Source organism: Numenius arquata, chromosome 5, assembly GCF_964106895.1.
Source record: "Numenius arquata chromosome 5, bNumArq3.hap1.1, whole genome shotgun sequence".
NCBI classification, from domain to species: Eukaryota; Metazoa; Chordata; class Aves; order Charadriiformes; family Scolopacidae; genus Numenius; species Numenius arquata.
The window spans coordinates 8,108,346-8,136,272 of record NC_133580.1 but is presented as its reverse complement, the minus strand read 5'-3'; the positions used below and the strand labels follow the sequence as shown (position 1 = coordinate 8,136,272).

At 40.0% G+C, this 27,927-nt stretch overlaps 1 protein-coding gene across 1 annotated transcript in view; it reads right to left on the bottom strand.

Annotated features, from left to right (window-relative positions):
• The window catches only part of AFF2 (ALF transcription elongation factor 2), a 260,919-nt gene that overhangs the window by 32,505 nt on the left and 200,487 nt on the right, over window positions 1–27,927 (bottom strand). Inside the window, exons 10-11 of the mRNA XM_074147510.1 lie at window positions 3,178–3,340; window positions 1,626–2,645 (exon numbers count right to left, since the gene is read on the bottom strand). Of these exons, the coding sequence (XP_074003611.1) occupies window positions 1,626–2,645; window positions 3,178–3,340 (1,183 nt within the window). The remainder of the gene's footprint in view (window positions 1–1,625; window positions 2,646–3,177; window positions 3,341–27,927) is intronic.

Here is a 27,927-nt window from a genome sequence, read left to right as displayed (position 1 = left end):
CAAGCAAAACTGATTACTGCTCTGTCACTGGAACCTTCATATCAGCCTTCAAGCCCACTAATAGATGGCTAGAATAAATCTTTTAATAGTGTGATTTAGAAACACAAATCAGGGTCTTCCTATCCTGTTTTAACTGTTGATATACCCTCAAGTCATCCTAATTGGTTTGTTTCCCCTTGGGTAGCAGTGAACAATCATACAGCAACTGAAAGGGCAGAGTGTAGCTTAGTTTGTACAGTCCCAGAGCAAGGTTCCTCGTTTTGTTACTTTCTCATTCAAAATCCCAGCTAATGAAATTACGAGGTTCCAACTTTCATATAACCCTTTTTTTTTTTTTCCCTGGGAGCCCTCAATTTAGTTGCCAAATATTATATTAATGTTTTAGTCAAGATTCCTTCTCCATCATACTGACACTCCATTAAGTTACCTAGCAAGAAGGTTTTTTGTCTAATTAATGTACACCCTGGTGTACTCATACATACACATAAGCATGGACATTTATACATCCCTTTCCTCTTTCTTTTCTTATTCCTTCTTACATCTCTGCCTTTAGTGTACAGCTAGAATATAAACTGAATAAAAACCTGCTGAGTTTACTCATGTGATTATTTCCACTTAATTCAACAGGGAAGGAGCCAGTGCAGTGACTCATGTAGGCAGGGGTGCAGACCCTGTGTCTGCCTGGCATTGTTTGTCTTTGTCTTGTATTAACTCTCTCGTACCACTGGACTGCTCAAACTCAGGATTTCAAGAATTCCATTAGAACAGAGAGCTGAAGTCACTTTCACAATGATTTATAAAATTTGGGGTATAAAAAAAAATTCCGCTATGATGACTTCTTACAGACAGACCAAAGCAAAACCATTTCAGCTGGAAAAAGTGACTACAAAAATTCATTTACGATATAAAACTTCAGTTTCTTCTCTGAAAGCACATTTAGTTTGAAATGCACTGTCATATCCCACAAGATAGGGTACCCTTGGGCATAAATAACATCAAACACATGATAAAACATAACGCCTTAAGTCAAAATATATTTGCTTTTTCAGGTAACTGTGTAGAGAAAGCAGCTAGTTAAGCAAATGACATTTCCATGAATCACATTTATATATACAACAAAACAATATAAAGACTAAATTCACTAGGAGCATAAGCAAGCACCATTCCTTTGATGTTAATGAAGCTATGCTTGTTTAAGCCAGTGGTGAAAATGCCTTAATTCTGCAGACAATAAAACCCTGCCTTCCAAAGAGAAGTCACATTTTCTGAGTATGGCTGAACCTGTAGCAATATGAACTTATCGTTGGGAATCTCTCTGCAGATTACAGAACACTGGAAATTAATGGGTAAGTGAGCAAATACAGTGAAAAGCTTGTAAGACAAGTTTTAAAAAAAATACATTGTTCATTGATTTTGTCAGCTGGAGTTTGTTTTTTACTAGTTTCTGATGTTAATCTGTAATGCACTTGTAAATGTATGTCCTTTATAAAAACAATAAAGCCTTAGTGTTATGATGCATCTTTATAGCCCTGCTGCAGGTGCTGTGTGGAATCACTGGCTGCTGCCCTGACCTCCAGGATGCATAGAAATTCAGTGTTTTCCTCTGAATGATGAGAACTACTTACCTTGTGTTTCCTTTTGGTTTTTGTGGATGGTTTTTCAGCTGCTGGGGTAGGGGACTCTCGAGATGGTCGTCTGTGTTTCACATTTGCCTCTCTTGATTCACTTTTCACAGACGTGCTCTCAAAAGGCTCTTGTCCAGGTATCCTAGAGAGTAAACTAAGGTCTATTTTCACCCACAAAGATTTGAGTTCTTCATATTCTCTCAGTGGGGACAGAAGTTCATTTTGTACGATTGGGATAGGAGAAAAGAGCTGCTCCTCCAAGTCGTTGCTGGTCTGGTCAATGGATGTGTTGCTGCCATTGCTAGTTAAACTACTTACGCTGAGGATGTTACTGCCAGAGTCCTTCGCTTTGATGCCATTGCCAGACCCAGTGCAAGCTGGCAACACCTTTGCCTGCAAGCTCTCTTCCTGGTCTGTATTTGAGTCAGAAGTAGATGAATCCGTTTCAATGAATTCCCGGGACTTGGGAACAATTTTGCTGGGGCCTCTGTACTTTTTCTTCTCTGAGGTGAGACCTGTGCTAGTTCGTGGTTCTTTCCTTGGAGCGGTCTTCCCAACTGCTGCTTTAGTTCGAACCTTTGGCTGCTCGGGGGGTTCCTGTGTGTCTTTTTCTTTGGGAGTGTTGCTGGTATTATTTGGTTTGGGCCAGTTATACTCTTCTACACTGGAAGTCCTTTCTACCTTTTTGGGTTGCTTTTTCCCAGTAGTCCTTTGTGAACTTGGCTCATTATGAGCTGGTGACTTCTGCTTGGAGCTTTTTGCCTCTGGGGTTTTCTGGGCAACCCGCGGTTTGGCTTTCTCTCGGATGGGACTAAGGATCGCCCTGTCTTTGGAATCGGTCGGGGGCAGGCTGCTGTTGAGCTTCCCTTTGTTTGGCCCTTCGGCCTGCTGGTTGCTCTGGGCCTGGGAGCTGGTCTCGCTGTGAGGCTCATTTTGATTGTTGATGATGGTCTTGTTGTGGGGGTTCACTTTATTTAGCCATTTATCCAGCTGCCATTTGTTTGTTGAGGGAGGTTCAGGCTGCAGTTTGAAGAATGAATAGGAACAAATCTCAGACAGAAGCAACGCTTTTCCCTTTAAATGAGAACATTTTTAATGTACCCTTTTATTTCAGTCAACTAGTGGTGACTGCTAGTTTTATGGGAGTATTTATGGAGTATTTATGGTTAATTAGGCTTCCTTATCTGGTTTACAATGTGGCCCTGGAGAAATTTAATACAACTAAAAAGTTTAGCTAGTCCCTGAAGACATAGTTTTGTCATGTTGCCTTTCCTTAGTCCCAGCTGAATACTGTGTCAATAAAATCTTCTCTAGCTACTGGCAAAAATCTAAATATTTCTTTAAAGCAATTCAAATGTAGGCCAGAAGGATTCTTCCAAAAGCTAGAATGAGTATGTGGGTCATACACGTAAAACTGTAAAGGAAGGAAAAAGCTGACAGCATCAAACAGCACAGAACTCCGACATTTTTCTAACAGTGAGCAGGATTTCCCTCCCTTCCACACTTCCCCCTCTGAGCCCCCGCTGGTGTGGAGCCAAGATTGCGGCTTTACCTCTGGCGTGGCACTGCGAGACTCCTCGTTGCACTCGCTGTCACTGGAGCTACTCTCGCTGTCGGAGTCGGACTCAGAGCTGCTCTCGGACTCACTGGAGCTCCCGGAGCCACCGCTGGAATGGGCCAAGCCAGTTGCGTGTGCTGCTGGCACCGTCAGGCTGCTGTGGGGAGAAGATCCTCTCGTGTCAGTATGCTGTGGGTCTGTTTTAAAGTGGTGCCTTGGGGGGAGCCACCCAATGAACCCTGGTCACACCAGCTTTCCTCACTGTCAACTCCTTCTGCTGCAGTACAGACCCAATGAAAGCTCCAGTGGCCATGCCACCGCGTAGCCACCAAAGGAGCTTATGCTTCATGGGACGCACTGATAATGGTGTTAATAACATTACCACCATCATCACCCTCAAATGAGAAACACTTCAGTGTCACAAGCCTGAGCTTATTAGCCCAATGATTGCGAAAACTAACAATCACACTTAAATAATTCATTAATGGAATCATGGTTTCTTCATTTTTTGCTGGTTCATTTATAATTTATGATCAAAGGAAGGACATCAGGCAACTAATATTGGACAGGGCATTTTAAAAATTAATTTTAATGAATACTTTTACACTGCAGCATACAAAACCTACATATTTTTGACAAGTCTCCAGGGACTGCCCAAGAATTTTTTATTTATAGCTGTTTTTTCTCTCATGTTTATGATAATGCAGTGAGAAAATGGCATTCATGCTGAAAATAAGCCTTTCTGTGAAATCTATTTTTCTGCGTGTTCAGCTGTCCTCCAAGATGTATTTATTAGCAGTGCACTGGGTGCCATTGTTTTTCCTCAGCATTTATTTCTAAACTGAGAGGTTGGATGACCCCAGTTTTTAGCACTACAGAATTCTGCCAGTCTGAGTCTTCATAAACTCATCTTTAATTTCAACTTTTTTGTCAGGGAGATAACCATAAGGCTTTATGTCTCTTCAGCTGATCTATACAGAGACTTTTTGATGATTGATTTTAAATTTGTGAAGCTGACAAAGCAAAGTGTTTGAAAATTGACACCATTTGCTAGTACTCCTTTATGGATATTCAATACTTCACCTCAATATATCATATGCTGCGTGTGTCCCATATCGAGTGATCCAGAGATGCCTAGAAGTTACAGCTTTGCATTCATTTCTGCTACCTGCTTTTCTACTTTCCTCCAAGAAGGATTCAAGTAAGCCAGGTACATGCCCTCCTTCCCCTTGCAAACTGAGATGCTAAGTGCATCAAGATGCCCTCTTAAAAAAGCACAGTAACCAAGAAACTGGAAGTTGGAAAAACCAGAAAAACCTGATGTGTGACCCTGCTCCACTAGCATCTTTACAAGTATTGCCATTGGCTTCCGTGAAGATAATAGATGGTCTTTAATTTTCTTCTTACGCTAAGCTACTTTCTCTCTCCCTCCTTGTTGGTAAACCCATCCCTTACACCGTGGTTGGTAACTGTCTCTTTGAGCATTGCAACGGCCCTGCAGTGCCCATTGACAAAACAGCTCGGTGCTTTAGGGTGCATTAATGAAACAAAATTACTCACTTGGGTAATTGCTACAGATCACTAACTTTGTTGCTCATTAAGGGCATATACTTTTTTTTTTTTTTTTTCCCCCTTCTTCTAGAGGCTCTTGACTCAACTGACTCAAGTAGATCTACTTAAAAAATTTCAACTGGAAATAACAGGTAGATCAAAAGAACATATTTTTTTAAAAATATGGGCATTTCCAAAAGTATTATGGGAAACTAAACATTGCTGAATTAAAAAAAAAAAGAAAAAAAAAAAAAAATCGATCTTACGCTTTGCATTTAATGTCATTATTTTTGGAAACCATTTCCGCATTTGTTTTTCTTTCTTTATCCCTCCTTGTCAGTAAAGCTCAAGAAAGTGTAGGGAAATATATTTTTGACTTCTTTTTTACAGTAAACTAGGAAACAAAACAGCGGAGAGAAACTGAATGTGTTTGTAGGGGAGTTTGTCTTGTAATTCAATACCTTATAATTTTGGTATTATATTTTCTATTTGGAAAACACTAAAAGTAGATGAAAACAGAGTTTTCCTACTTCATTAAAATTGTTTTCAAGAAGAAAGAATAAGAAGAAAATAGAAAAACTTCATGGATTTCCAAATTGAGGAGGCAAACATAACAATTCCATTCTAAAATACCAAAATAAAAACATCAGCCTTCAAAAAAAAGTGTTATTTATGGAATTATCAGAACAATGAAGTTGTAATTTAGAAATTACTTTTTCCCTAAATCTGTGAGCTTCATCTGTTTCACTTCTATTTTCTGCTTTCGCCCCAAAATGGAAGCAAACAGGCGCTATTAATGTTTCATGCTTGCTGAAAACTCCGATTCCCACAACCCAAGCAGAGAGCCGGCTGTGAAGATGAAGAGATGTTTAATCCTTAGCAGCCTTTCTGAGAGCTCAGGGCAGGGCATACCGCTGCCTGGCACATGCTGGTCCCACAGAGAGTAGCGGGGCCCATGGCCGCACTGAGGTGCTGAGCCATCAGCCACGTCCCCTGTGGCTGATGGGAATTAATGCACCTTTGCAGCAGGGCATACAAACCTGCACCAGGCTCTTGAGGTGCCAAAGCTCCTTGTCTGGGGTGGTTTATGCCCAGGCAGCCCCCCATACAGAGGGATGTGCGTGAGGCTGCTCACATACCTGTGCAGATCTGCCTACGAAAATGCTCTGTTGTTGGCGCTGGCAAGTTTGCTCTCATTAAGATAACTGATTTAAAGAATATCACCTCTTATAATAGATCAAAGAAGGAAAAGCCAGTGTCCCAGCAGCTAAGGCCAGACCTTTCTAGCCTTTAAACACAAGCGACGTCTTTTAGCACTCTGGAAGAGAACTGACACTGTAGCTGGGATGCACTTACACAAAACAACTGGAGTTGTACTGTAGCAAACTGCAACTGTCGGACAAAGAACTCAAAGGGCAAGAACAAAACCATGGAAATAGATGGCAGCTCCAGCTGGCCTTATTTTCTTTCTTTCTGCACACCAGCCTCAAAAAAAGTTATCATATGCCAAACATTACTGAATAACACAGCTCAGCAAGCTCGCAGGAACCAGACAGACTCAAAATAAGGGTTTTCATACAAAACACAATGAGGTCATATTTGTCTTTCATCTGGGATAATAAAATTATGCCTTGGCTACATTGGACGGTCTCATACTGAAGACATCATTGCTGATCTACATTTTTAAAGTAGAAACATGCACTTTTCATCATGTAGTTTGGGTTGAGTTGGGTAACTCTGTTTGTATGCTTTGCAAAACAATCAGATAAAACGCCAAATGCCTTTCCTAGCACCTCACCATACTATAGAGCGATCTTGCATGTTGCTACATGCACAGTCAACTTCTAATAATGCTGTTCAGCAGAACAGAAGAAAATATACAGACCTTTCATATACAAGTGCACTGGGGAAAAAAATCCTTGCTTCCAATAAAATGAGTTTAGTGGAGAGATTCTGGGTTGTCTTATGGGTTGTTTTTTTTTTTTCCTTAAATAAAATGTATCTTTCAGTTCAAAAGAACAGGTTGGCTTGCACTCTTCCCAAAGACTTCTTCAGCTTTAAAGTTGTATCACATGTTTTAAAAGATGTTGGGATAGATTTTGCAAATGTGCATTCAAGCAGCTGTTATACAAATAAATTGGGCTTCTTCACATAAGTACCAACTACATGGACTGGGGGTTGCCTCTCTAAGAGGCTTTCAAAGCAAGCTTTGTTGTGTTGCTAAGATCCAGACAAGGAATGCCAGCCCGGACAAGGTTTAAAATGGATTTAAAGCATTTTATCATCAGACACAAGTCCTCAAAGTGACTAAAGGGGGCAGGAAACACTGGTATTTGAAACTCTTGAATTTTTATTTCCCAGCAGGAGATGAGCACTCATATTGTTCCTCAGTGTTTGGGTGGACAATGTTTTTATTTCATTTGAACTGAAAAAAAAAATATTAATAAAAACAATGCTGCACAATGGAACACAGTATTGTTTGGGTAAATAACACTTAGAAGAAAGCCAGTTCATTATTATCACTTGAGATTGGAGGTCCCTACTGAGACCAGTGACCCACTGTGCTAGGATCTGTGTAAATACATGATGAGACACAGTCCTTGGGCCAAAGAGCTCGCAATCCAAACAGACAAAGCAAACATCAGAGGTATTACAATCATCCTCATACGCAGAGCAGGCCTGTCACATTCTCTAAGTGCAAGGCCTCTCCGCAGCTAATGGAAAAATCAGTTTCCTCCCCCATCCTTTTAATTTTGTTCTCCCCATTTTCCAAGCCCTGTGCTCAGCTCTTGAGCCGAATCCTGCAGGGCAGTCAGACATTCTCTGCCCTGACCCAGAGCCCTGACCACGGGTGCGCTATGTGGGAGGAAAAATACACAAGTGACCCAGCAGTAAGGCTCCCCGTTACCCAGGTCGGATGGGTCAGCGTCTGCTTACCCCTCTCCAAAGGAGCTTCTGTGCCATGGAGATGAGAGACACTGGAGTGACATCCATACTGTAGGTGGAAGGAAAACCAGATCCCCTTCTTTTGCAAAGGCCATCATGATGATGTCTCTAGTTGCCTGCAGACCAGGAAGCTGGTCTCCTCCCTGCTATCAAACAATGAAGCAGATAGAAGAGACCTGCGCATCTGGAGGCAATTTGGAAGAAGGCTCTTCTGCAGCATTTTCACCTACCTCCCTTCTTCTGCTTTTGCAGCACTGGGCACTTCCCCTGTCCCTTGCTGCTTGGCAGCATGACTGTGCACAGTGTGGGCACAGAGTGTGAGATGAGAAATGCCTTGAAGGAGGGGACAAGCACCAGTATCACCAGTACCTGCCAGTAGTTTTCAGCACTTGTTTAGCTCAAGCTTAACTACAGAGCAGCTGAGCCTTGCAGGTGTGTGGCTGCTGATGGCTCCTGGTGAGGAACTGCATCAAGCTCATCACACACCAACCATCTTTCTTTCACTGCAGTTCACTGGTATGGGTGATCTGCCTAAATTTAAATGTCTCCCTGTAGCTTGTTTGTTTTTTAACTCATGAGTTATTTTTCCAAAGCCAATTAAAGCAGACATGCCATTATTATGTGCCTGGGTTATTATGCTGCCTAGAGAACCGAAGGCCCAACATGCAACTTCACTTTTTTTGTTGTTGTTATCTAGACTATTATGTTATTTTCAACACATCATTTACTCTATTGTTGTAATAAATGATTTTCAAGATTAAACCTGGTAGTTAAAACAAGATAAAGTGAAATACTAAAACTCATTATCCCCTAATAAGAAAAATAATAAACTTTTTACCCTGTAAATACATATGTAAAAGAAGTCATATAATTCAGCTACCGCAGTAAAACTCATCAAGGAACAAAAATTCCTAACAAGTCCTTAGCTATCTCCCTGAACTTTTCACCAATTAGATGTAGTCACGTTAATTGCTGTGAAGAAATCTGGCAAATAGACAGTGCCCTCCAACAATAGGTTTATTCATTCCAACCCTTCCTTTTTAGGCTAACGATGAATTGGCCACTTGTTCCATTGCTCTACCCAGAAATTAAAACGTAAACTTTGAGAAAGCAGAGCACTGCTGGGCAGTGGGAAATTGTAGATGGGAACTGACCAGTGAGTCAACAGTATATCAATGCTGGCAATGTATTTCCACAAGAAGCAGCACTCTACAAAGGTTGCTTTACTGCACAGGCCTATTTTTAGGGAAAATTCAACCAATGACATTTGGAAAGGAGAAGGTCTATGCTGGAAAAGTAACTACAGACTTGACAGAGTGGTTGATCTTCCTGTTGAGGCACTGGATTGGGACTTGGATGAATTTTGCTTTGTGTCCGAGAAGAAAATAAGACTCTGCATCAGTTCCTGCTGAGTAAAAGAGAGACTCTGTTGCCTATCCTTAATCTGGTTTGTCTATTTAAAATGCAAATTCCTCAGAACAAAGGCTCTGACTGCACAGGGCACCGAAAAATGGGCACCCAGCTCTGAGTAAGACTTTTGAGCACTAGAACCACACTACAGCATCTACCAGAGTGAACGGTAACACTCACGCTGGGGGGTTACTGTTGTTCTTCCAATCGCTACACTTTATTCTGGGAGAAGAGAGAGGAACAAACCAGCTCCAGCTTTTCAGAAGTTAGCTCAATCCCTCCTCCAGAGTCTATTTATACAGAAAAACTGTGAGCCTGAGGGGCATTAGTAGGAGTTACTGGGCTCACTGAATTCTGTGTAAATGTTCAAAAAAGGCTGCTTCATTATTCTAGCAGATAATAATAGAGCAGCACCTAGCAGATTAATATTTAGTGTCAGAATTTAATACCATAACTGTTCAATAACGAAGTTTTATTTCTCTTCTATTCTTACACCACTATCAGGAAGTAATATTCTCTTCTAATTTGAAAGGGAGCTGCCATTCTTTTATAATGAATTGCTCATATCTATATCTTCAAACTTATATATGAGTGCCATTAGATTGCTTTTTAAAGAAAAGGATTGCTCTGAATGATTTGTTCACTGCCTTTCCATTGGTTAGTATTAAATTATTTATCATCAGGCTGGTAGAATTCAAATCTAAACTTTCAAAGATTGCGTTGACACAGGAACTGAAAACCTGTATCAAGCCCCTTTGAAATATTAATCAGCACCCAGGTCAATGAAATGAAATAAGGTGTGGAAATTGTTACTTCAGCTAACATTAGCACGCATAGTAAGACATCACTTATGATGGCTCTCTCATGTCAAAACACATGGAAAGGGAAAACCTCTCTAATATGTTATTCAGGATGTGGCAGCTGATCTGCCTGTATCAGTCCTGAACACTGTAATGCAAATAGGAGTTCTGATTTATTTTGAGGGGGAGGGTAATTTACAAGATGTTGTATGTAAAGAGCCGCATTCTCAGTTTACTGTGTTCAAAAGTAACTGTTTTAATCAAAGACTGTTTATAACAAGGTCGATAGAGTTACTGAAACAGATTTTTTTTCATATACATATAGCCCTTTTATACTTCCAGCTTTTAAGACCATAAAAAAGGATAGTAAAGATGAAAGAAATAAAAAGAATGACAGAGCTAACTCCTATGAGCCACAATCTATGTCAAAGCAGAACTAAAGTGATTGACAGCTTGCATTAGTAATGAATAGAGCGGGGAAAAGCTGCCAAGAATCCGTAACAAGGTCAAAGCCTTCCAATAAAGAATTACATTAGCCACAAATCCTAGGTGGAACTGTGTATATACATCTGCAATGTGACTTTAACCATGGTACTGTTTTCTACTGTCCTATTCTGACCCTTTTCTGGGTTTTATTCTTGGGCTACAGTAAGTTCTGACTCCCTATCACACCTGTGGTAAAGAACAGGTGTAACATATCAAACTGCCTGTGAAATTATAAAAAACAAACAGAATAGGAGGAATTTTAATGGCACATCCCTAATGGTGCACATAAAAAACTTTCTGAACTATTGGTATGGTAATCACTCTCCTTCCAATTTCACAGCACTCTTATACACACTTGACATGGAAGAGAGGGGGATTTTGCATATTAAAAGCAATATTGTATCCGTGATTTGTGCATGCATCACCTCAGAGTTTGGAAACAATTTTGTGAGCATGATATTATTCAGGGAATGCAATGTATGTAGACTTTTTGATGTACAATATTTTAGTGAATGGATTCGAGTGTCAGAGAGCATTACTTGTACTATGCCCTGATGTGCTACTGTTTGTCTGGCATCTGGAAGAACAAGAATACTATCTCTTTCTGTGAGACTCCAAAGGGCCTCATTTGATGTAAATGGAACCATTTTATTATATCAATATTGCCTCACTGAATCAAGCTAGAGATGAGTATTGATACATAGAAACTTATTTATTTTCCACAGAGGAAATGTGGACTACTGCATCTTCCAGTACACTTTGTGAATCCTCTGTTAAAGTTTAAAAGTACATATTTACCCCTCTACCAATTTATAATTTTGAGTTAACATAATTTTTTTTTTAATGAATCGCTTATTTGCACTTTGATTTACTTATTTCAGCAGAAAGCCCAAGTGTGGTAATGATAAAAAATGTCTGAAGTGAACCTCTAAAAACAAAGTGTTGGCTTTTTTCTTATTTGTGTATGGCAGAAACTTGGACACATATCACTGTAAATGAACTACTTGTTCTAACTCAGTTCTACTTCAGTTCTAACTGAAAACAGAATCCAGTTTACAGAGCCCAGTGGGAAGAGAACTGGGATCTATGGGACCAAAGCACCCTGGTGCAGATGGATCCACATGACACCTCCAAATCCTCAGCATTTCCAGTCTCAGCTGCTATCTGAGGAAAGCTAATTTTACTATTCTGAGGAACCAAGCAGCCAGAACATGAGAAAGTAGGATTATTTTTTTTCCCCGTATAAGACAACACCTCTGAGCTTGAAAAGATGCCAAAAGGCATATCCTGACTTTCCAGAGCTTTACAGCACAGTCATTCACACCTGTGAGCTACGAACAAGTGTCACAACGTCAGCTCAGGAAACCACCTGGGCATTTACACTCCTGGGGAATCCCTTGGGAGCAGATCAGCAGCATTACCACTTCCAGACCAGAGCAAAGAGGATGAACTGGGAACATAAGCCTCTGTAAGCCAGAGAAAGTAAAACAACCTGTTGCAGTCTGTTAAAGACACCCCTACTTAGAAAAGGCCCAAGATTGCTCCATCTGTGGCTGTTGTCAGGAGCACGATGAGTAAAACAAGCAATTCAGAAAAGGGCAGAGATAAAAACTGAGTACAATCAGAACAAGTTGGGTAATATTTTACTAAATGAGCTTCAGCTGCTCACAAACTGGTAGAAATCTCCATGCATTACACACTGTACAAAGCATGAACTGGCAGGATTGGTGCTAGAGGCGTGGTGTGGCTCTGTAGGCATGTACTCCAGTGACTAAGGCACAAAGAATCCACCTCCTCAGGGACCACTACTGCACCTTTGTAAAGAACGACAACCCTGTAGTTATAGCACTGGTATGATACTTTAGAAAATTTGTTCGATTTCTCTGTGTTTCTGGGATTTAATGGGCAAAATAATTCCATTCCTGGCACTTCCTTCCTGTTTGTAATACAAATAGTATCGTGAGACTCCAAGCATATTTATGTTCATCAGATTTAAGCTGTAGGATAACAGGGGCGACAGAAATACACAGACACTGATGAAAACCACAAGCAGACACTTAGTTTCACTGCTACATAACAGTAAAAAGGAATCATCGTTATTAATAATGGGCAATTACTCTGAAATAGTTTTTAAAGAAGTATTCCTAAAGGCACATGATGAATTTATGGCATACCACCAGAACCTTTCATGGATATAAAGATGTACTTCAGCACACATGACTTGTTTTTTGAACAAGGAGAAACCTGTCTAGTAAAATATTAATAAAGCTGAATGCTGAAACATAGGTGTCTTCCTTACAATTTATTTTAAAATGGGGTGAAAAACTCCATTTGGAGTGAAAATCTAAACCTTCTCTACATTTCTGTCTAATGTGAGCTCCTTTTAATACTGTTGATTTTTGCCAGTTACATAATACACTGCTTTATAGATTTAAAAAAAGGTATTAAATCAATTTAGGATTAAATATCATCTTGAGGGATCTTATGCTAAGAACAGAGCTAAATCTTTAAGCAGCATCCACCCTTAATTATGACATACGTAGGTATTAAGGAAAAAAGGTGCTTCTTTGAGTGATAAATGGACCTGAAGATCCTTCACAACATTCACTATAAATCACTAAAGGCCATTAATAAACAGTCAGAAAAAATGACAGTTACTACAAGTATCTGCTCTCATACTTTGCCTAATACTATCAGTGTCATGTTTAAACCTGACATCTTAAATCTTCGACATGAAAACCCTTTAAGTCAAAAGGCTCAGCTATTTTAAACAGATTTTTCTATGCTTGTTATTTTGAATGACAGCAAAAGGAAACAGAGAATCTTTAATTCCTTAACCTTATCTGGCTGAAAATCTCGCCTTTCAGCCTTTTTCATCAACATCAAAATAAAGGGAAGATCCTATCAGCTTCCACACCTACTTGCTGGGATCTTGTGGGCAGAGTTGCCACGTCTTCCAGAGGGAGCTGGTGGTGCTCAGCAGCTTCAGGACGGAGCTTGGTGGGGATTAAGTCAAAACACCGCAAACAGAAGGACTGCACTGCCTGTGTGCGTGCTGAGGACAAATTTGGAGACAGCTTTGATTTAAATAGGAAAGACTAACTGGGATCGCCAGAAGTAACAGTTACAACACTGGACGCCTTCCTGAAGTGTTACTTCAGTACTTTATCCCCTCTGTCACGCTGCCTGCTTTCTTAACTCAGGCTGAGAGAAACTGGGATGCCTGGCAGAAGCAGTTAAAATCTGACCTGGAAAGGACTACGGACAAACACTGTGCTCCCCAAGAGGGGTTCAGGAAAAAAAGAAGTGGAGTGACCATAATCCTTAGTATAAAGTGGGTTTTGTCAACGGGGTGCTGAAAAAAGTGATATTTTGTCTATTTTTTCAATGTATACAAAATAATTTAGATCTTCAGGATTAGTTAAATTATTGTTTCTTCTTAAAAAACCTTCCAGCTAAGAAGATTCCATTCTGGACACTTACATTTCTGAGTTACAAGAACTGGATTTTTCAGCGTTATCACCGTCCATTGTTCCTCAGACTGGTGAAAGGTTATTGTACCAGCCCTGATTTGCTGAAGGTCTGCCAACAACCAAAGGTCAGGAAGACCCAAACCCCTCATGGATACAGAGGTAAATAAGCAAAGTTCAATCTCCCTTGAGAGGAGATCTCCCTTGGAGCCTTCAAAACTCTGGAATAATTTTGCATCTATTCAGTGCTTTGTTTCCTCCTTTGCTTTTGAAATGAAAAAACATCCTTAAATGTTCTTAAAAGTGAGTTGTGCAGAGGCTGCAGAGAGAAAACATGGTGTGGCAGCATGTTGCTCCCACCACACTCAAGTCAGGCTGGATTCTTGCACCAACAGACTGTCAATGGGAGTTTGACATGGGCAGAGTTTTGAAGCTGAAAGCTGTACTTGCTAGTTTTGAAGTGGAGAGGCTGTTATTTTTGAATCTGAATTCATAAAACATCACTTATCATCTAGGTTACAGATGGACTCAGGATCCCACACTTGGCTCCAGAGTTTGGATAACTCACACTGCATATCTGGGGTTTGGGTTCAAGCCCATCTTGAATATAAATTTAGAATGAAAGAAATACATGCAAATACCAGGCATATTATAAGACACTGCCAGCTGTTTTCTTCCACTTACAAGACCGTTTCTGAGAAAGCAATATGTTTTTTTAAGTATATGGTGGAATATTGGAGTGATGACAAGCTGGTATCCCTGAGTTCAATGTGAACCTGACCTCATTCTCAAGTTTAGGGTGTCTCTTGTCCCTGATGCATGCCTTCCTAGGCCTCTCAGGCTACATTCTTTATTAAGTTTGTTGAGAAATGGAACAGTGTGCTCACAACCTTTTTTTGGATCTCTCCTTGAAAAGTATCTGTGTTCTATCTGTGCTTAAATGACAGCCTGCTGCTCATTTTCCAAGAAAATCCATGCCAAAAGTCCGGATAACATTTAACTCACAGCCTGGTATACACAGAGCTGGCCTTGCAGGTCATGTTCCCAACTGAGTAATGGACTCAGTATATTATCCCTGGCAAGTCTCGCAGGTTGGAATTTTAAAAAAAAAGCAAACAAAATCAACTTTTGTTTTGTGATTTGATTATTTTTTAATGCTACAGCTTATTCATTTTGGTTTATTAATTTGTTGGTCCAATGGTTTTTATGTGCTGCAATTCAGAATAGGTCTCTCTCTAGTATCATGTTTTATATAGATATGGGAAATGAAATGTAAGTCTGATACAATTACGGTTGTATGCCATGCAAGACAATACTGTAAACACGACGACAGTCTGAAAAGCTGCTTAGCAAAATGATCTTAATATACAAGGCAGTGTGAAAATGTAAAAAGAATCTATAATGACAACAAAGATTAGCCATTTGCTCTCTAACCTTATTTACAGAAGCAATCAGAGGTATTCAGGTCGAGTTAATGACCCTGTCTCCAATTAATTCAATTGTCTACAAACAACACTGATGCAGTGGTTGTCTCAGAGTCTGCCACATAGTCTCTGAGGGAATACATAAGACTCCATTAAAAGTGACAATAATAATGCATTTATTACTGAAACACTATTGTATTATAAATAAATTCCTGATGTTAAATTATGCTCCACGCTTTAACAGAAATTCAATTACTGAAATAATAAAAAAGACGGTGTATTTGCCAAGTGCTTGGACTATAATTTGGCTGCTTAGTTACCAGCAGTTGGCTGTTTTGCAATTTCTTGTTCATAGAGTATTTCTTTTGAATAAACGCCAGACTTTTTCATACAAATTTCATGAACAAGTTGCAAAATGAAATTTTGAGCTTTTGAATCCAATTATGAAAGACATAACTAAATCTATTATTGAAAAAATATTCTTGAAAGCCCTTCTTGCTGTTGTTCGGCTCTGTGTAGTAATTGAGGTAAGCACAGGTGCTGTTCATTATGGGCCATTGTGCACCATCTGAATTCTGGGAACTGAGGAATTCAGACGGTTTCAACTCCGTTTGTGTGAATAACAAACAGGCGTGATTCGGAGGTTGTTTGTACAAGCTTGCACATCGCTCTTCTGGGACTCCTAAGACACCTGCTTACCCTTTTGAAGCCAAAACAGTATCATTTACGTTCTGGTTATTCTTCCTACAATGATTTTTGCAGAAGCGACATATTTCCCCACCCCCTTTCCCTTAGGCTGCTATCAATGGTTGGAAGTAGGAACAAAAGAAAACAAGGATAAAACAATTATCTAGTGGGGACAAGAAGCCTTAGAGAAGATCTTTTTGGCTTGATGAGATTCATGCAAGGAAAACCTTGTGAGAAAAGAAGAAACTGCTTCTCATACTTAGCATCATTCCCCCTCTCAACCAGTCTCCCATGGTAGGCTATTAAGCATAAAACAGAATTTAATTTTTGCTCCCAGCACCAATCTACCTTCTCTTTTTGGGGCTTGGCCATATATTTATCTTGGTAATGCCTCACCCATTGTATTCAGATGTTTTACATTGAAGACATGAAGAGATGCATGCACCTTGTGTCCTGCTATGTGAATGCAAATGAAAAACTGCTGACAGTCTTCTTACAGGATCCCATAGGTGCCCACAGCCATATGGCAGTGTGTATGTGGGTCCTGGCTCTTCAAGGGATCACAGACTCTCACCTCTGCATATTTCAAAACGTGCTGTCTTGACTATATAATTCTGCTGACAGTGATTATTTACTTTGCACTTTTATTTGTTGACGTTTTGCTAGTACTTATCAGCAGAGACGTTATCAAAACATCTGGGGATGGAGTGTGTACGTGGAGAGCAGCAGCCAGGCAGCCCAAAGGAAGGAAACATGGAGAGGAAATTCTTGCAGTTTCAGTGTTAAACTGAAAGGTACTTTCTTTCTTTCTTTCCTTTTTCTTTCTTTTTTTTTTTTTTTCTTTTTCTTTTTAAAATAACTGATTGCAGTGCAACTAAAACTGCCACAGTTCAAATACTTCTGGGAATATATTGAGCTGATGGGAAATGCTATCCAACAACACTTTTCAGAAGTCATCAGGCACAAGAACTCCTTCAGCAGGGGCACAAGATTCAGATATAATTCAACATCTACAATATGATTTTTCAAAACGTGCAGCAACCAAAGTGAGAGAACTTATTCTTTGAATTAACCCCTGCCAAAAGCCATGTGCAATTACAGCAGTGACCTTAGTGCCAACTGAAAGTCAAGTTAAGACTCAAAAATAAGAAATAATTCACATATTACAAACCAACAATTAAAGAAAGGCAACCACTTCCCTGAACTTCATAACAAACAGGCCTACAAAAAAGAAGGCTTGGGATTTCAGTGGGCTGCAGAGCCGAGGGTAAAACCCTCAGTAAAACTGTACTACAGTAGAAACTGGCTGGCAGCACTGGAAAGGACCATATTTACATAGGATAAGCCTACAGACTTCTAAAAGAGCTGGCAGTGGGGGACAAAATGGCATCCGATTTGCAGTGTCTGACTTCAGTGACGAAGGGCAGTATCCTCCTTCAGTCAGGGAACCAGAAGGAACCTAAGTAGAAGTGGGTATTTCCTTCCAGATGTGGGGCCAATTAGCCATACATCAGAAAAGGAAAAGGAGAAGGAGAAGTAAAAGGACAAGGGAAGAAAAAAAGGAAAACAGAAAAAGGAAAAGGAAGAGGAAAAGGAAAAAGGTGAAGGAAGCTGAGAGCACTCAGCAGTCCAAACACAATTCAGGAACTTAAATTGAAGGCAGTATTATCATAGCAGATTACACATTGAATGAAGTTCAACAGTAAAACACCATATGCAAGGATGAGAAACAAAAGGAGTTTTGTTGAGGAAGGTGGAGACCAAAATTACTGCCAGGCTTTCAAGCTCCAAGTCTAACATGGAGCTGAACTCCAAGAGCAACCACAAAGCTACAGTTTGTATACAGGTACTGTTTTTCACTGGGAGTGTGCCATATTTAACACACTGGTGTCAATTATTTGGGTTTTAGGCTTTCTTAGTGGTGACCATAAATAAGGCTTATTTATATTCCGCAGCTTGTAAGCAAACAGTAAACTAAATTCCTGGAAAAGTCTTTTTATATAAAGTCTTTTTATATAAAAAACTTTTATATATATGCACTTAGTGCAACCATCCCCACAGGCACTTGCAATAAGAGAGACTCAGGAGAAAGGCATTTTCTATAGATTTCTATGCTCAGCTTAGTAACTGCTGCTCACGTGTGGGGGGAGCTGCTCATCATCTGAAGGAGTTACTTGAGTGGGATAGGCAAGATAATTTGCCACAGCCATTTCTTTCTTCTCAGTAAAGCTGGCCAACATATGAGGGGAAATAGACTCTATCCTTTAAAAGAAGGCAAGTGTGAGTGCTTGCATTGTGTAGGGGATACCTTCGCAGGCCTCCACACCACGCCTCAAACCTGCGACACATTGCCACAGCGCTGGACTAGGTAAGACCCACAATGCCAGATATGGGAGGCATTAAACACAAGAAGAGACTATTTGCAAGTGTGGATTTAAGGAAGAATCCATGAGAGAAAAGAGAAAATGAGAGTTTAAAGAAGTGACCAGTGAAAGGGGCAGCAAGACAAAGTCTGCAACTGGACATCTTGAGAGGAGAGCTGGAGAGATACAAGAACATGAGTAGCCAGAGTCAGGGCAGGAGAAAGAGAGGCTCTGTTGAACAATTTGCTGTTTCTGTTAAGATAGGAATGAATAGCCCAGAGCTTGTGGACTGAAGACGGCATTAAATTTCATCTAGCCCTTGATCACGTGATTTTTTGGAGTTATAGCTAGGGTAACACTATGGCAGGTATAAACGTTTGGCCTAGCAAAAGCTTTGGAAAGACCTACTCAGCTCTCAGATTCCTGATGAATAGACTTAACAGATCACTCTGTCACTCCTTACTCCTGCTGAAGAGCCTCAAATCACTGAATGTCTTCTCGACACAACCAGAGAAAGCAAAGTCTTACCATCCCTGTCTTTATGTCAGCACAGCTCTGTATATTTCTTGGTAAAGCTCAGCTAAGACCACTGCACATTGGTACAGATAAGTTATTTAAATGCAGGATCTGAAATAAGGCTCGAGATGCCCAGAGATAATTGGAGGAGGTTGATACTAGCAGCAGTACAGGCAGATATTTAGGCAGATTATAATTACTTAAGTAGCAATTTGGCTGGGACACCAGGATTAACACCCTTAACTCAAGTCCTTATGAGAAAGCAATGAAATCTTTAATGACTGCAAATGGCCAAGACCTTTGCTTTATACCAAATCTGGAGCAGCAACTCTTACAGCACAGTGGCCTCTAACACAACGTAAAGTCATTGTTTCAAAGGTGGTGCAGGGAAAACAGCCACCAAGTCAGACCCCATATCACTTCCTACAGCGCCCAAGTGACCTGGGGAGTTTGTCTTTCCAAGCACGGTCATGGCCCAGCTCTACACAGCTTCAGAAGAAGGCTGGAGGAGAACAGCACAAGTGGGCATGGCTGGGGGCCAACAGAGCATTTAGCTGTCATTATTCCTACAGCAGATTCACATGTACTGCAAAGTAGGCTTAATGAGGGAATGTTAATTTATATCCATTCACAAGAGCGTAACGGGGCTCTAACACTGACCAATCATGGGCCTAAGGGTTTTAACACTTCGATGCGCTATGGGATCAGAGAAAGTTACAGACATGATAATGTCTAATAAATCCAATAAAAATGGAGATCAGCCAAAGTAAGTTCCTGCATGTCAGATATTAAATATGACTAATGTTGTTTGACAGTCTTCCACAGAAGGTGCACTAGAGTCTCACTTCTTCCTTATCATTATCACAGAAAGAGAAAGGTAAAGCACTGCAGGAATATAAATAATTTGAAAAGCCTCATAGACAATATTCTACTGTGCGCCTCATTTGCACTTAAAAAAACCTGCCCTACAGACCTTATGTACTTTTAAGATTCATCTGAAAGATACATGAAGAAGTCTTCCAGTCAAAAATGTACATATTTAATGGAATTAGATCTCTAGGCAAGAAAATGTCAGAAGAAAAGGAGAAATATTAAAGTGAATGCAGGGTGCTCCTTTCTAGTGCTTTCCTGCTTTGATAAATATCTTCTGGGATGTCATTTACTAGAAAGTCATGATTTAACAAAAAGAAAAACTGCAGTATAAAATATACTCTCTTTATTGCTGAAGTAAGTTGCTATTTTCATATTTTCCCTCTGTATTCTGCTTTTGTCAGCCAGAGGCCTTGATATTGGCTTTTATATCATTCCCATTGAAAATGCAGTGATTATTGTGAAATATTCAATTGCAGAGCTCTTCTGATTACATGGCAAGGGGAGATCATAGGAATCTGTACTGCCACAGCCCTTTCTCTGCCTTCCAGCCTCATGCGAGGGCAATCAAACTTTAAAAAAAAAAGTAAAAGACCCTGATTGTAGTGTTCAGTAATCACCCTGAGCCCAATGGGCTTGAAAGAAATCCTCTTTATTCAGTCACATCAGCTCCAGCTGCCTCTGCTGAACAGCAGCTGAGCATCTACAGTGCTCTTCACCCCTCCACTTCTGGCAAAGCTAAATCACCTGAAGGCACTGCCCCAACTACAACCCTGCAGAGACCCACGGCCTCACCCTGTCTCTTGGTCAGGTGGGGATACTGCAATCTATTGTAACTTATTTGGAGGGTCTGGTGCTCCACTGGCAATGCAGAAGTTTGTACCACAGATCTTCCCCTCAAACAGGACTTGAGAAGTGCAATCCTAATTAGCTCTTCTATGAAAACATAGCAGAGCTCTTAGCAATTCTCCCCCAGGATAACCTGACAAAAACAAACTCTCATTAAAATTGGCATTACTACCTGCAAGAAAATGTCAAACTCCCCTGCAAAGTAGCACATTTCTATTGGGAAAATTCAAATAAAATATTTTGAGTTAATTTCATCCACAATGAAATATTTTGTTTCATTAAATTGACTTAAAATGTTTTATGTAATCAGTTAAGCCCAGAGTGCAGTCCCTGCTGAGAGCTTTAAGTTGGCTGCATCCTGTCTATGAGGGATGTCTTACGCAGTGCAATGCAAAGCCAATGGAACCTTTCAATCAATTTAATAAAAGTATGTTGTTTTCAAGACTGTAAAAATATTTTATTTGATTGGAGATATTTATGAAAAAGCACTTAATATAGCTGAATTCATACGTTTCTGTTTCTTCTCTATAAAAAATTGTCAATTTTTCAGACTACACTAGAATTTTCCTCACTCTTATGCATGACCAACAGCTACCTGTTTTTTCATATACTTTCACAAAAAGACCAAGAAGAATCTGGTAAGAGTTTCCAGGCTTTTCTCTACATCTAGGTTTTGCAGCGATGTAACAATTAGAGTGATATTCTTCTGCACACTGGTGTGCCACCTAGGATGTATGTATTACACATATATGAGAACACCCAATACATTTATTCAACATATGAATTCTTCAACAAAATGTCTTATTCCAAATTCCTGTGCGTTTCCCACAACAATTAACCAAATCCCAAGGAAAACTTTTAGTACTTCTTGTTTCTATAAGGATTTTTGAGATGTCTAAATCTTGGCACACATGCTGGAAAGTTCTGAATTGTCTCACCAGTACTACAGAGATTTTGGGTAAAAAAGGCTGGCAAGGAAAACTAGGATTCCTATTTCAAGTCTTGTTTTTAGGCCACTGGACTAGACTTTACCAGAGCAGTTTTTCCTACTTTCTAAATGCAGAATGCTACTGCAGTAAAATACAACCAGGGACACCCCAGATACCATTTATATCTTGTTAAATGCCTGCACATGTTCATGTCTAACTCTTCCGCACAAATCTTCCATACTGATAGTTTGTCACAGGTTCACTTCCCACAGCATAGGGGAAATTCAGCTTATAAACGCCTACACTGTATCTCCTTGAGAGATGTTCCCTCCTTTCTGGCCGTGCTGGCTGTTTGGGTAACAGATGTTGATCCTTGAAGCATCCCCGTCATCATCTGTATCAGCCCCCACTGAACAGTATCGTTTGCATCTCGGAGAAAAATAGTTTCCAAGCCAGAGAGACATTTCTGTATCAGTTATACTTGCTTCACATTTTAAAGACTTTTTTAAAATGCTGGTTGAAAAGCTGCATTTTGCAAAATGAGAAGTGTGAAGGTCCCTCCGTAGCTGTCTGGAACACGTGATGCATGTAGGCATGTGTTCAATCACATTTGCTTGTTTCCACATAGAACTTGACAACAACTGCGTGGCATAGAGGAACCCATCCAGCTCACATTAACTTGACTGAGAGTTGGAGCTGAGACTAAACCATACCCCCAGAGTGCTACTGCTCTGACATACAAAAAGTAATGAAAAAGCACCAAACTTCCACAACTTCCTAGGAAAGCATCATACTCTTCTTCCTTCAGTTCAGTTTTACTGAAAGTATTCACAGCTTTAGGAGAAGACCTCCCAAAATTCTTCTGGTGGCTGTAAAGTGTCTGAAGTTTACTTCTAAACATGAGCAAGAGCTGCATGTCACTGACATGTGGTCCCTTAGTCCCATTTCTCATTGCTGATATTGTTTTTTAAAACAAATGTTAGTAATAAGAAGTCTATTTTGACTGGAAGTCCTAACACTTAGCTACAAAAGAAACAATTTTTTTAGAAAAATGTAATAGATATTTCCTCCACTAAAGTTGAATTGTTTCAGATTTACACCAGTGTGATTCCTGGCCCTACTTGCAGAGTCTAATGCTATGATAAGCTTAGCTATGCAAGACAAGCCTTTATTTACATTCTATTAAATAAGTAGGATTTTAAAAAAATAAAAATCCTTCATCTTGAGCTTTCTTACCCCAAAGCAACAAACTGTCTGTCCTCTCTCTCTGTCTCGTACCTCATGGTTTCAGCTGTTAGCCCCTCTTCTCATCTTGTCAGCTTGCTCTATTTCTGCAACGCTTTGGAGCAAAATTCTCTGCTGGGGTAACTCCAAATAAATCAACAGAGATACGCCAAAAGAGGTTTTGATTCATAGGACAATCCCTTCACTGGTATAAAATGATGCTGATCTAGTAAAGTAAATGGAGATATGCTGTTGAGGGCTAGTGAACACTACTTGAGGGCTGTGAATTCTGTCTGTGACGACAGCCTGGCTATCAGTGGCATCTGTGTCTCCTTGCTTCCAGCTTACAGATGATTTTCAGTTGCCAGGAGTATTTACTAAACACTGTGAACTTCTCTCACATGCTGGTTAGCCCAGCCAGCCCACCAACTCCAGTACTGCACTGACCTTCTTCCTGATGTGGCTATCGGAGACCAATGGCCCTGCGCTAGGAGACTGCTCTGGCTCCCCCCGCAAACCGGGACAAAGGATTTTCTAGTGGCATTTAGTAATTAAGATTTTGGGTTTTTTTCCAGCCTGCAACAAGGGACACTGCAAGAAGTGGTAGAGATGATGCACACCAGCCTCCTGCTCATTAACACTCACTTGGGGAAAAGAGATGATTTGCCTTTGTCTTTCTGAGCCATGTTGAGAAATTTATTTCAGCAGTGTCAGTCACATAAGATGATAAAAATGGTGCAAATCATGCAAAGAAAAAGAAGCCGCCTTTGCATGATTTGAGTTTATATGATGAATAAGGTTACTAATTAATTGGTAAAGTGCTATTTGTAATTGTCCCTCTCTGATAAATGGATTAGAACGGATGTTTTAATGTGCATTTTTTCTCATTGTTTCAGACATAAGAGTATGTACAAAATGGAAAAAAATGTGGTGATCCAGAAATCATGCTCTGGGAGATAAATGGAGGGTTATGCAAGACAAAAAATGCCACACACTTCCTGGAACAGAAATTGCCCAAAGAGCCCAATAACTTTCCCAATATGTGCAGTAAATGATGACATGAATGAAATGCATTGTTCATAAACGTAGATAAATAACACCTAATCACTTCAAGCACTCATTTAGTGCTCTACAGCTCAGGACTTGAGCTGCTGAGGAGTGAACAGCAGTAGCTTAGGAAATCAAGAGAACAACTTGATGTTCGCCCGATCCTGGGGCAATGGCACGTCCCACCGTAGCGCTGTCAGAGGCCTGTTCTGCTTCATGCCAGGTGCCCGAGGAGCCCTAGTGTGACAGTGACTGTGAATCTGCATGAAGAAGGGACTCTTTGGCAATACTACACAGAGGCAGGGAGCAAAAACCTGTGTGCTGCCACTACTGGACAGCCACACGGTCCTCCCAGAGCTGGCTAGCTCAGCTTCCTCGCAACGGGGCAGGGTCAGCCATCTAGAAGGTAGCAGAAAAAATGCAGCCTACATGTTTTCACTCCATTATACAGATGTGAACTCTTTCGGGTAACCATCACTTAAAGATACTATAATTAGAACCTGATCCTGCATAACTGAGTAATCCTGCATAATCTCCTGGATCTCAGAGAGGTGCAGGAGAGTCCAGGCTGTGTCCCAGTCCACAAGCAGTACTGTGGAGAGCATCCCTAGGCAGGAGAGTTACATACGCACACAGTCCCCTTGCTGTCCTCCAGCCCTAGGCTTTGGCATCACCAATAGTGGCAGCAGCGAGGAAAATGGGAGGGCTCCCAGTGCATTGAGGCCCTCCACCTCCCGTGTCCACAACTCTCCACTGAGACATTTCCCAGCAACACAGCACACGGGTGTCACCAAAGGGTAAACGGCATCAGGCCTCTAATCATCAGTGCACTGCGATCTGAAAAGAATTCTGCTTTATCAATTCTTCTAATGGTATTAAAGGAGGCAGTATTACTTTCATTTGTCCAATGTAATCTGATTGAGTGTAACATAGCTGAAATTTCATTTCCTATATCTTTATTAAAGCAGTGGCACTCTTTAAAGAGAAATGTTAGCAGAAGAATAAACAGAAACTATTTTTATTGTCTAGATTATTTTTTTTAAAGGAAGCAAAGAAGAAAGTAGACTGGCTCCATATTAGCTTCTAATCAACCATGAATCATAAAGATTTTGTAAAAAAAATAATTAAAGGTCTAGTAACTGCAACCTAATTAAATTTCCAACCATTTGAGAGATTTGCTTAAATCTGACCTGGGCCATTCTAGTTAGCCAGGGCATCTGTTAGCTCTTACTGAAGAACAAAGATTACATATTAATTCAAAGGGTGTGTACAAGACACTTGTAAAATTGAATGGCTGTGAAAAAATGAACTGATTTATTTCTGTACAGTGGTGGTTTTTTTTTTTTTTCTTTGTGACATGCAACTTCCTCCAGAATGCTCTGCTCCTACTATCGTGCACTGGGACACAATCATCATTTAAGAAACATGGAGTTATGTGATACAAAATGTTTGAAACAGGGTGGCATGCTCAGGTGGCATTTGCTCACAGAAACATTCCTTTTAATGCTTTCATTAGTGCCTTTATTGTGCATAACGAGGAAGTATCAAAACTTCACTGACAAAATATTATGAGAATATAGAAAGGCAAGCCTCAAAAGATGCTCAGATTATTCCTGACAAATGCCACTGTCTGACACCACCTTACTCAGTGTAAATGAACTAAAGAAGTGCTAATTGCTTTGAAGTTAATAAAGACTATATTGCCTTTCAATAATTGGTGTTTGTTTAGCTACTATGATTATAGCTATCTCTTTCTAGTTGAGCAATGTAAGATGGCAGAAGTTGCACCTTTTACAAGTTTTAAATCCCTGTAGAATTGACAGAAAAAGCCGTAACCACAAATTGGTTTGCAATTTTCCTCTTTCTCCCCAGCAAGCTCTGTATGGTTATATTATGAACCTTGCTTCAAACAAACTGCTTCTGACTTTTATGATCCTTTTGTGATCTAAATGGCTATCTCATAAGATATTCCACTGCAGCTTCTTCTTCAATTGCTTTTACTGTGAAATGGCATTCTGGAGATTTCTGGGGACCATTTCACACTCTTATGGTATTGATTTGCTAAACCTGATGATAGGTTTATATTTAAGATGCAGTCTAGTCTATGAACAAAGTGTAAAGCTTATGAAGAACAGATTCAGGACTTTCAATAACCCCATCTTCTTGATGGGGTTTGCCTCTTTAAAGAAGGTTAGTGTTTTACACTGAATTTTTGAGTGCAGGTTGCTATATGGACTGCGTTTCTAATTGTCTTGGAATGTTTCCATTACACTGAATTATGGTCATAGAAAAAGTACAGAGAAGATGACTGCTAGTAACTTGTAACTCTTCCCAACATAAGGTCAGAGCAAATACACAAAGGCACTTGGGAACCTAAATGGAAAAATGGATGTGAGATTGTTCCCTGAGTTCTCACTTGCAAGGATGGCAGAGGATAGATTTTCTCCTGGGTACACTATAAAGCTGACAACAAAACTAACTTCTTTGGGCTTCAGTGTTGGAGATACACACTTTTCTTTAAAAGACTGATCATTGTACAGTGGTTACGGGCCAAGAAAAATAATCTTTGATGGAATTATAGCATAAAAATTAGTCAGAAATGCTTTTATGCAGAGAATAACACTTAATATGCTATTGGGCCAAACCACAAGCCCATGGTTCTGCCTTTACTCTGGCAAATGTTATGAAATTAAGAGATGGACTCAAGTAAATCAGTCGAAGCAAAATACAACAATCAGGTATGCACAAATGCATCCAAAGAGCAGGGGGATGACCTGACAGAGCTCAGCAGCTGCGTTCCAGGACATTTTGTTTACAAGATGAAGCAAAACAAATGCTATAAATTTGAACAGCATTGTACATATACCCAAGTGAACATGACTATGCTACTGTGTCCACAAATGCTAGTGAACTCCTGTAGGACGCTGCTAAAGTAGGAGAGTGAGGGTCTGAGACGGTCTGAGCTGGAGTGGAGGCAGGATTTAGGTCTCTACACACCCGTACGTGGGCAAATTAGGGAGAGGAACCAAGAAATTCACTGTGTGGAGGACACAGGACAAAAAGAGTGGGGGATCTTTTACCCTGCAATAAGACTTTTAGAGCAGTGATTAAAAGATCATTTGACTGTAGCAGAATTATATATTTAAAAAAATATATTAAATGCCTCCTTTTAAAAGAGAAGCTGAAGTACATATGATAGAGTACGTGTCTGGAACAATCCTCTACATATATTATTAGATGCATGGCTTTGTTCTTGAAATGTGTGGATGAATTTTGGAGTATGTGCATGAGTGATGATATGATTGTATATGACTGGTGAGTGAAGTCTAGATGAATTGCTTGTTGATATTAAACAAATGAAGAAATTCCTCTAGCAATATCTGGAATAAGTGAAGATAACACTAGTTAGAGCTGACCAGGGTCAGCTTTTGCTTACACAACAATCTTGTATGCTCATTTCTAAGTCTAGCCTGATGTCTGACTTCTTTCTCTCTGCTTTCAGCCACTTCCATTTTTTTGCTTTGTTTTTGCATCTCTGTCCCTCAATGCTATAGGATCAGTTCTACTCTCTTAAATGTCACGTAGACCAGAAAGAAATTTGGGATTTTCCTGAACTCAATTTTCATGACAAAATAGGAACATATAAAACTAAAAAATTGCCAGTGCTGCAAGGTCATTGACAGTGGGCAGTATTGGGCAGTATTGGGCAGTATTTCATGAAATTCATATGCGGTAGGTTAGCAAATAGACAATCAGAGCTGCAGAGCCTTTAATTGCTGGTGAGGGACTTGTAATGTGTTGCACTGAGCTTTTTACGCATTTTTGTGGCTTGCTAAATTAAAGTTTCACATATGTGCAAAAAAGCTGAATAGTTCATACCCTCCAGGATCTTCAGAATTCCGTAAGAAGTCCTGCAAGATGTGCAGCCATTTCAAGATCTTAAAGGGTTGATCCTTTCTGGTAAGCTATCCATTAAAGATCGCATAAATCGCCCAAATCATCATCAGTATTATATCTCATTTTTGTTATAGATCTGGCAAGAAACATCTGTCAAGACTAGAGCCTAAGTACTGTCACAGTAGCTATACAATAGACATGGACAGTTTAGAATACCATTAACAGTCTGGATAAGACAACGGGGAGTATGCTCGATAAATTAGCAAATAACAAAA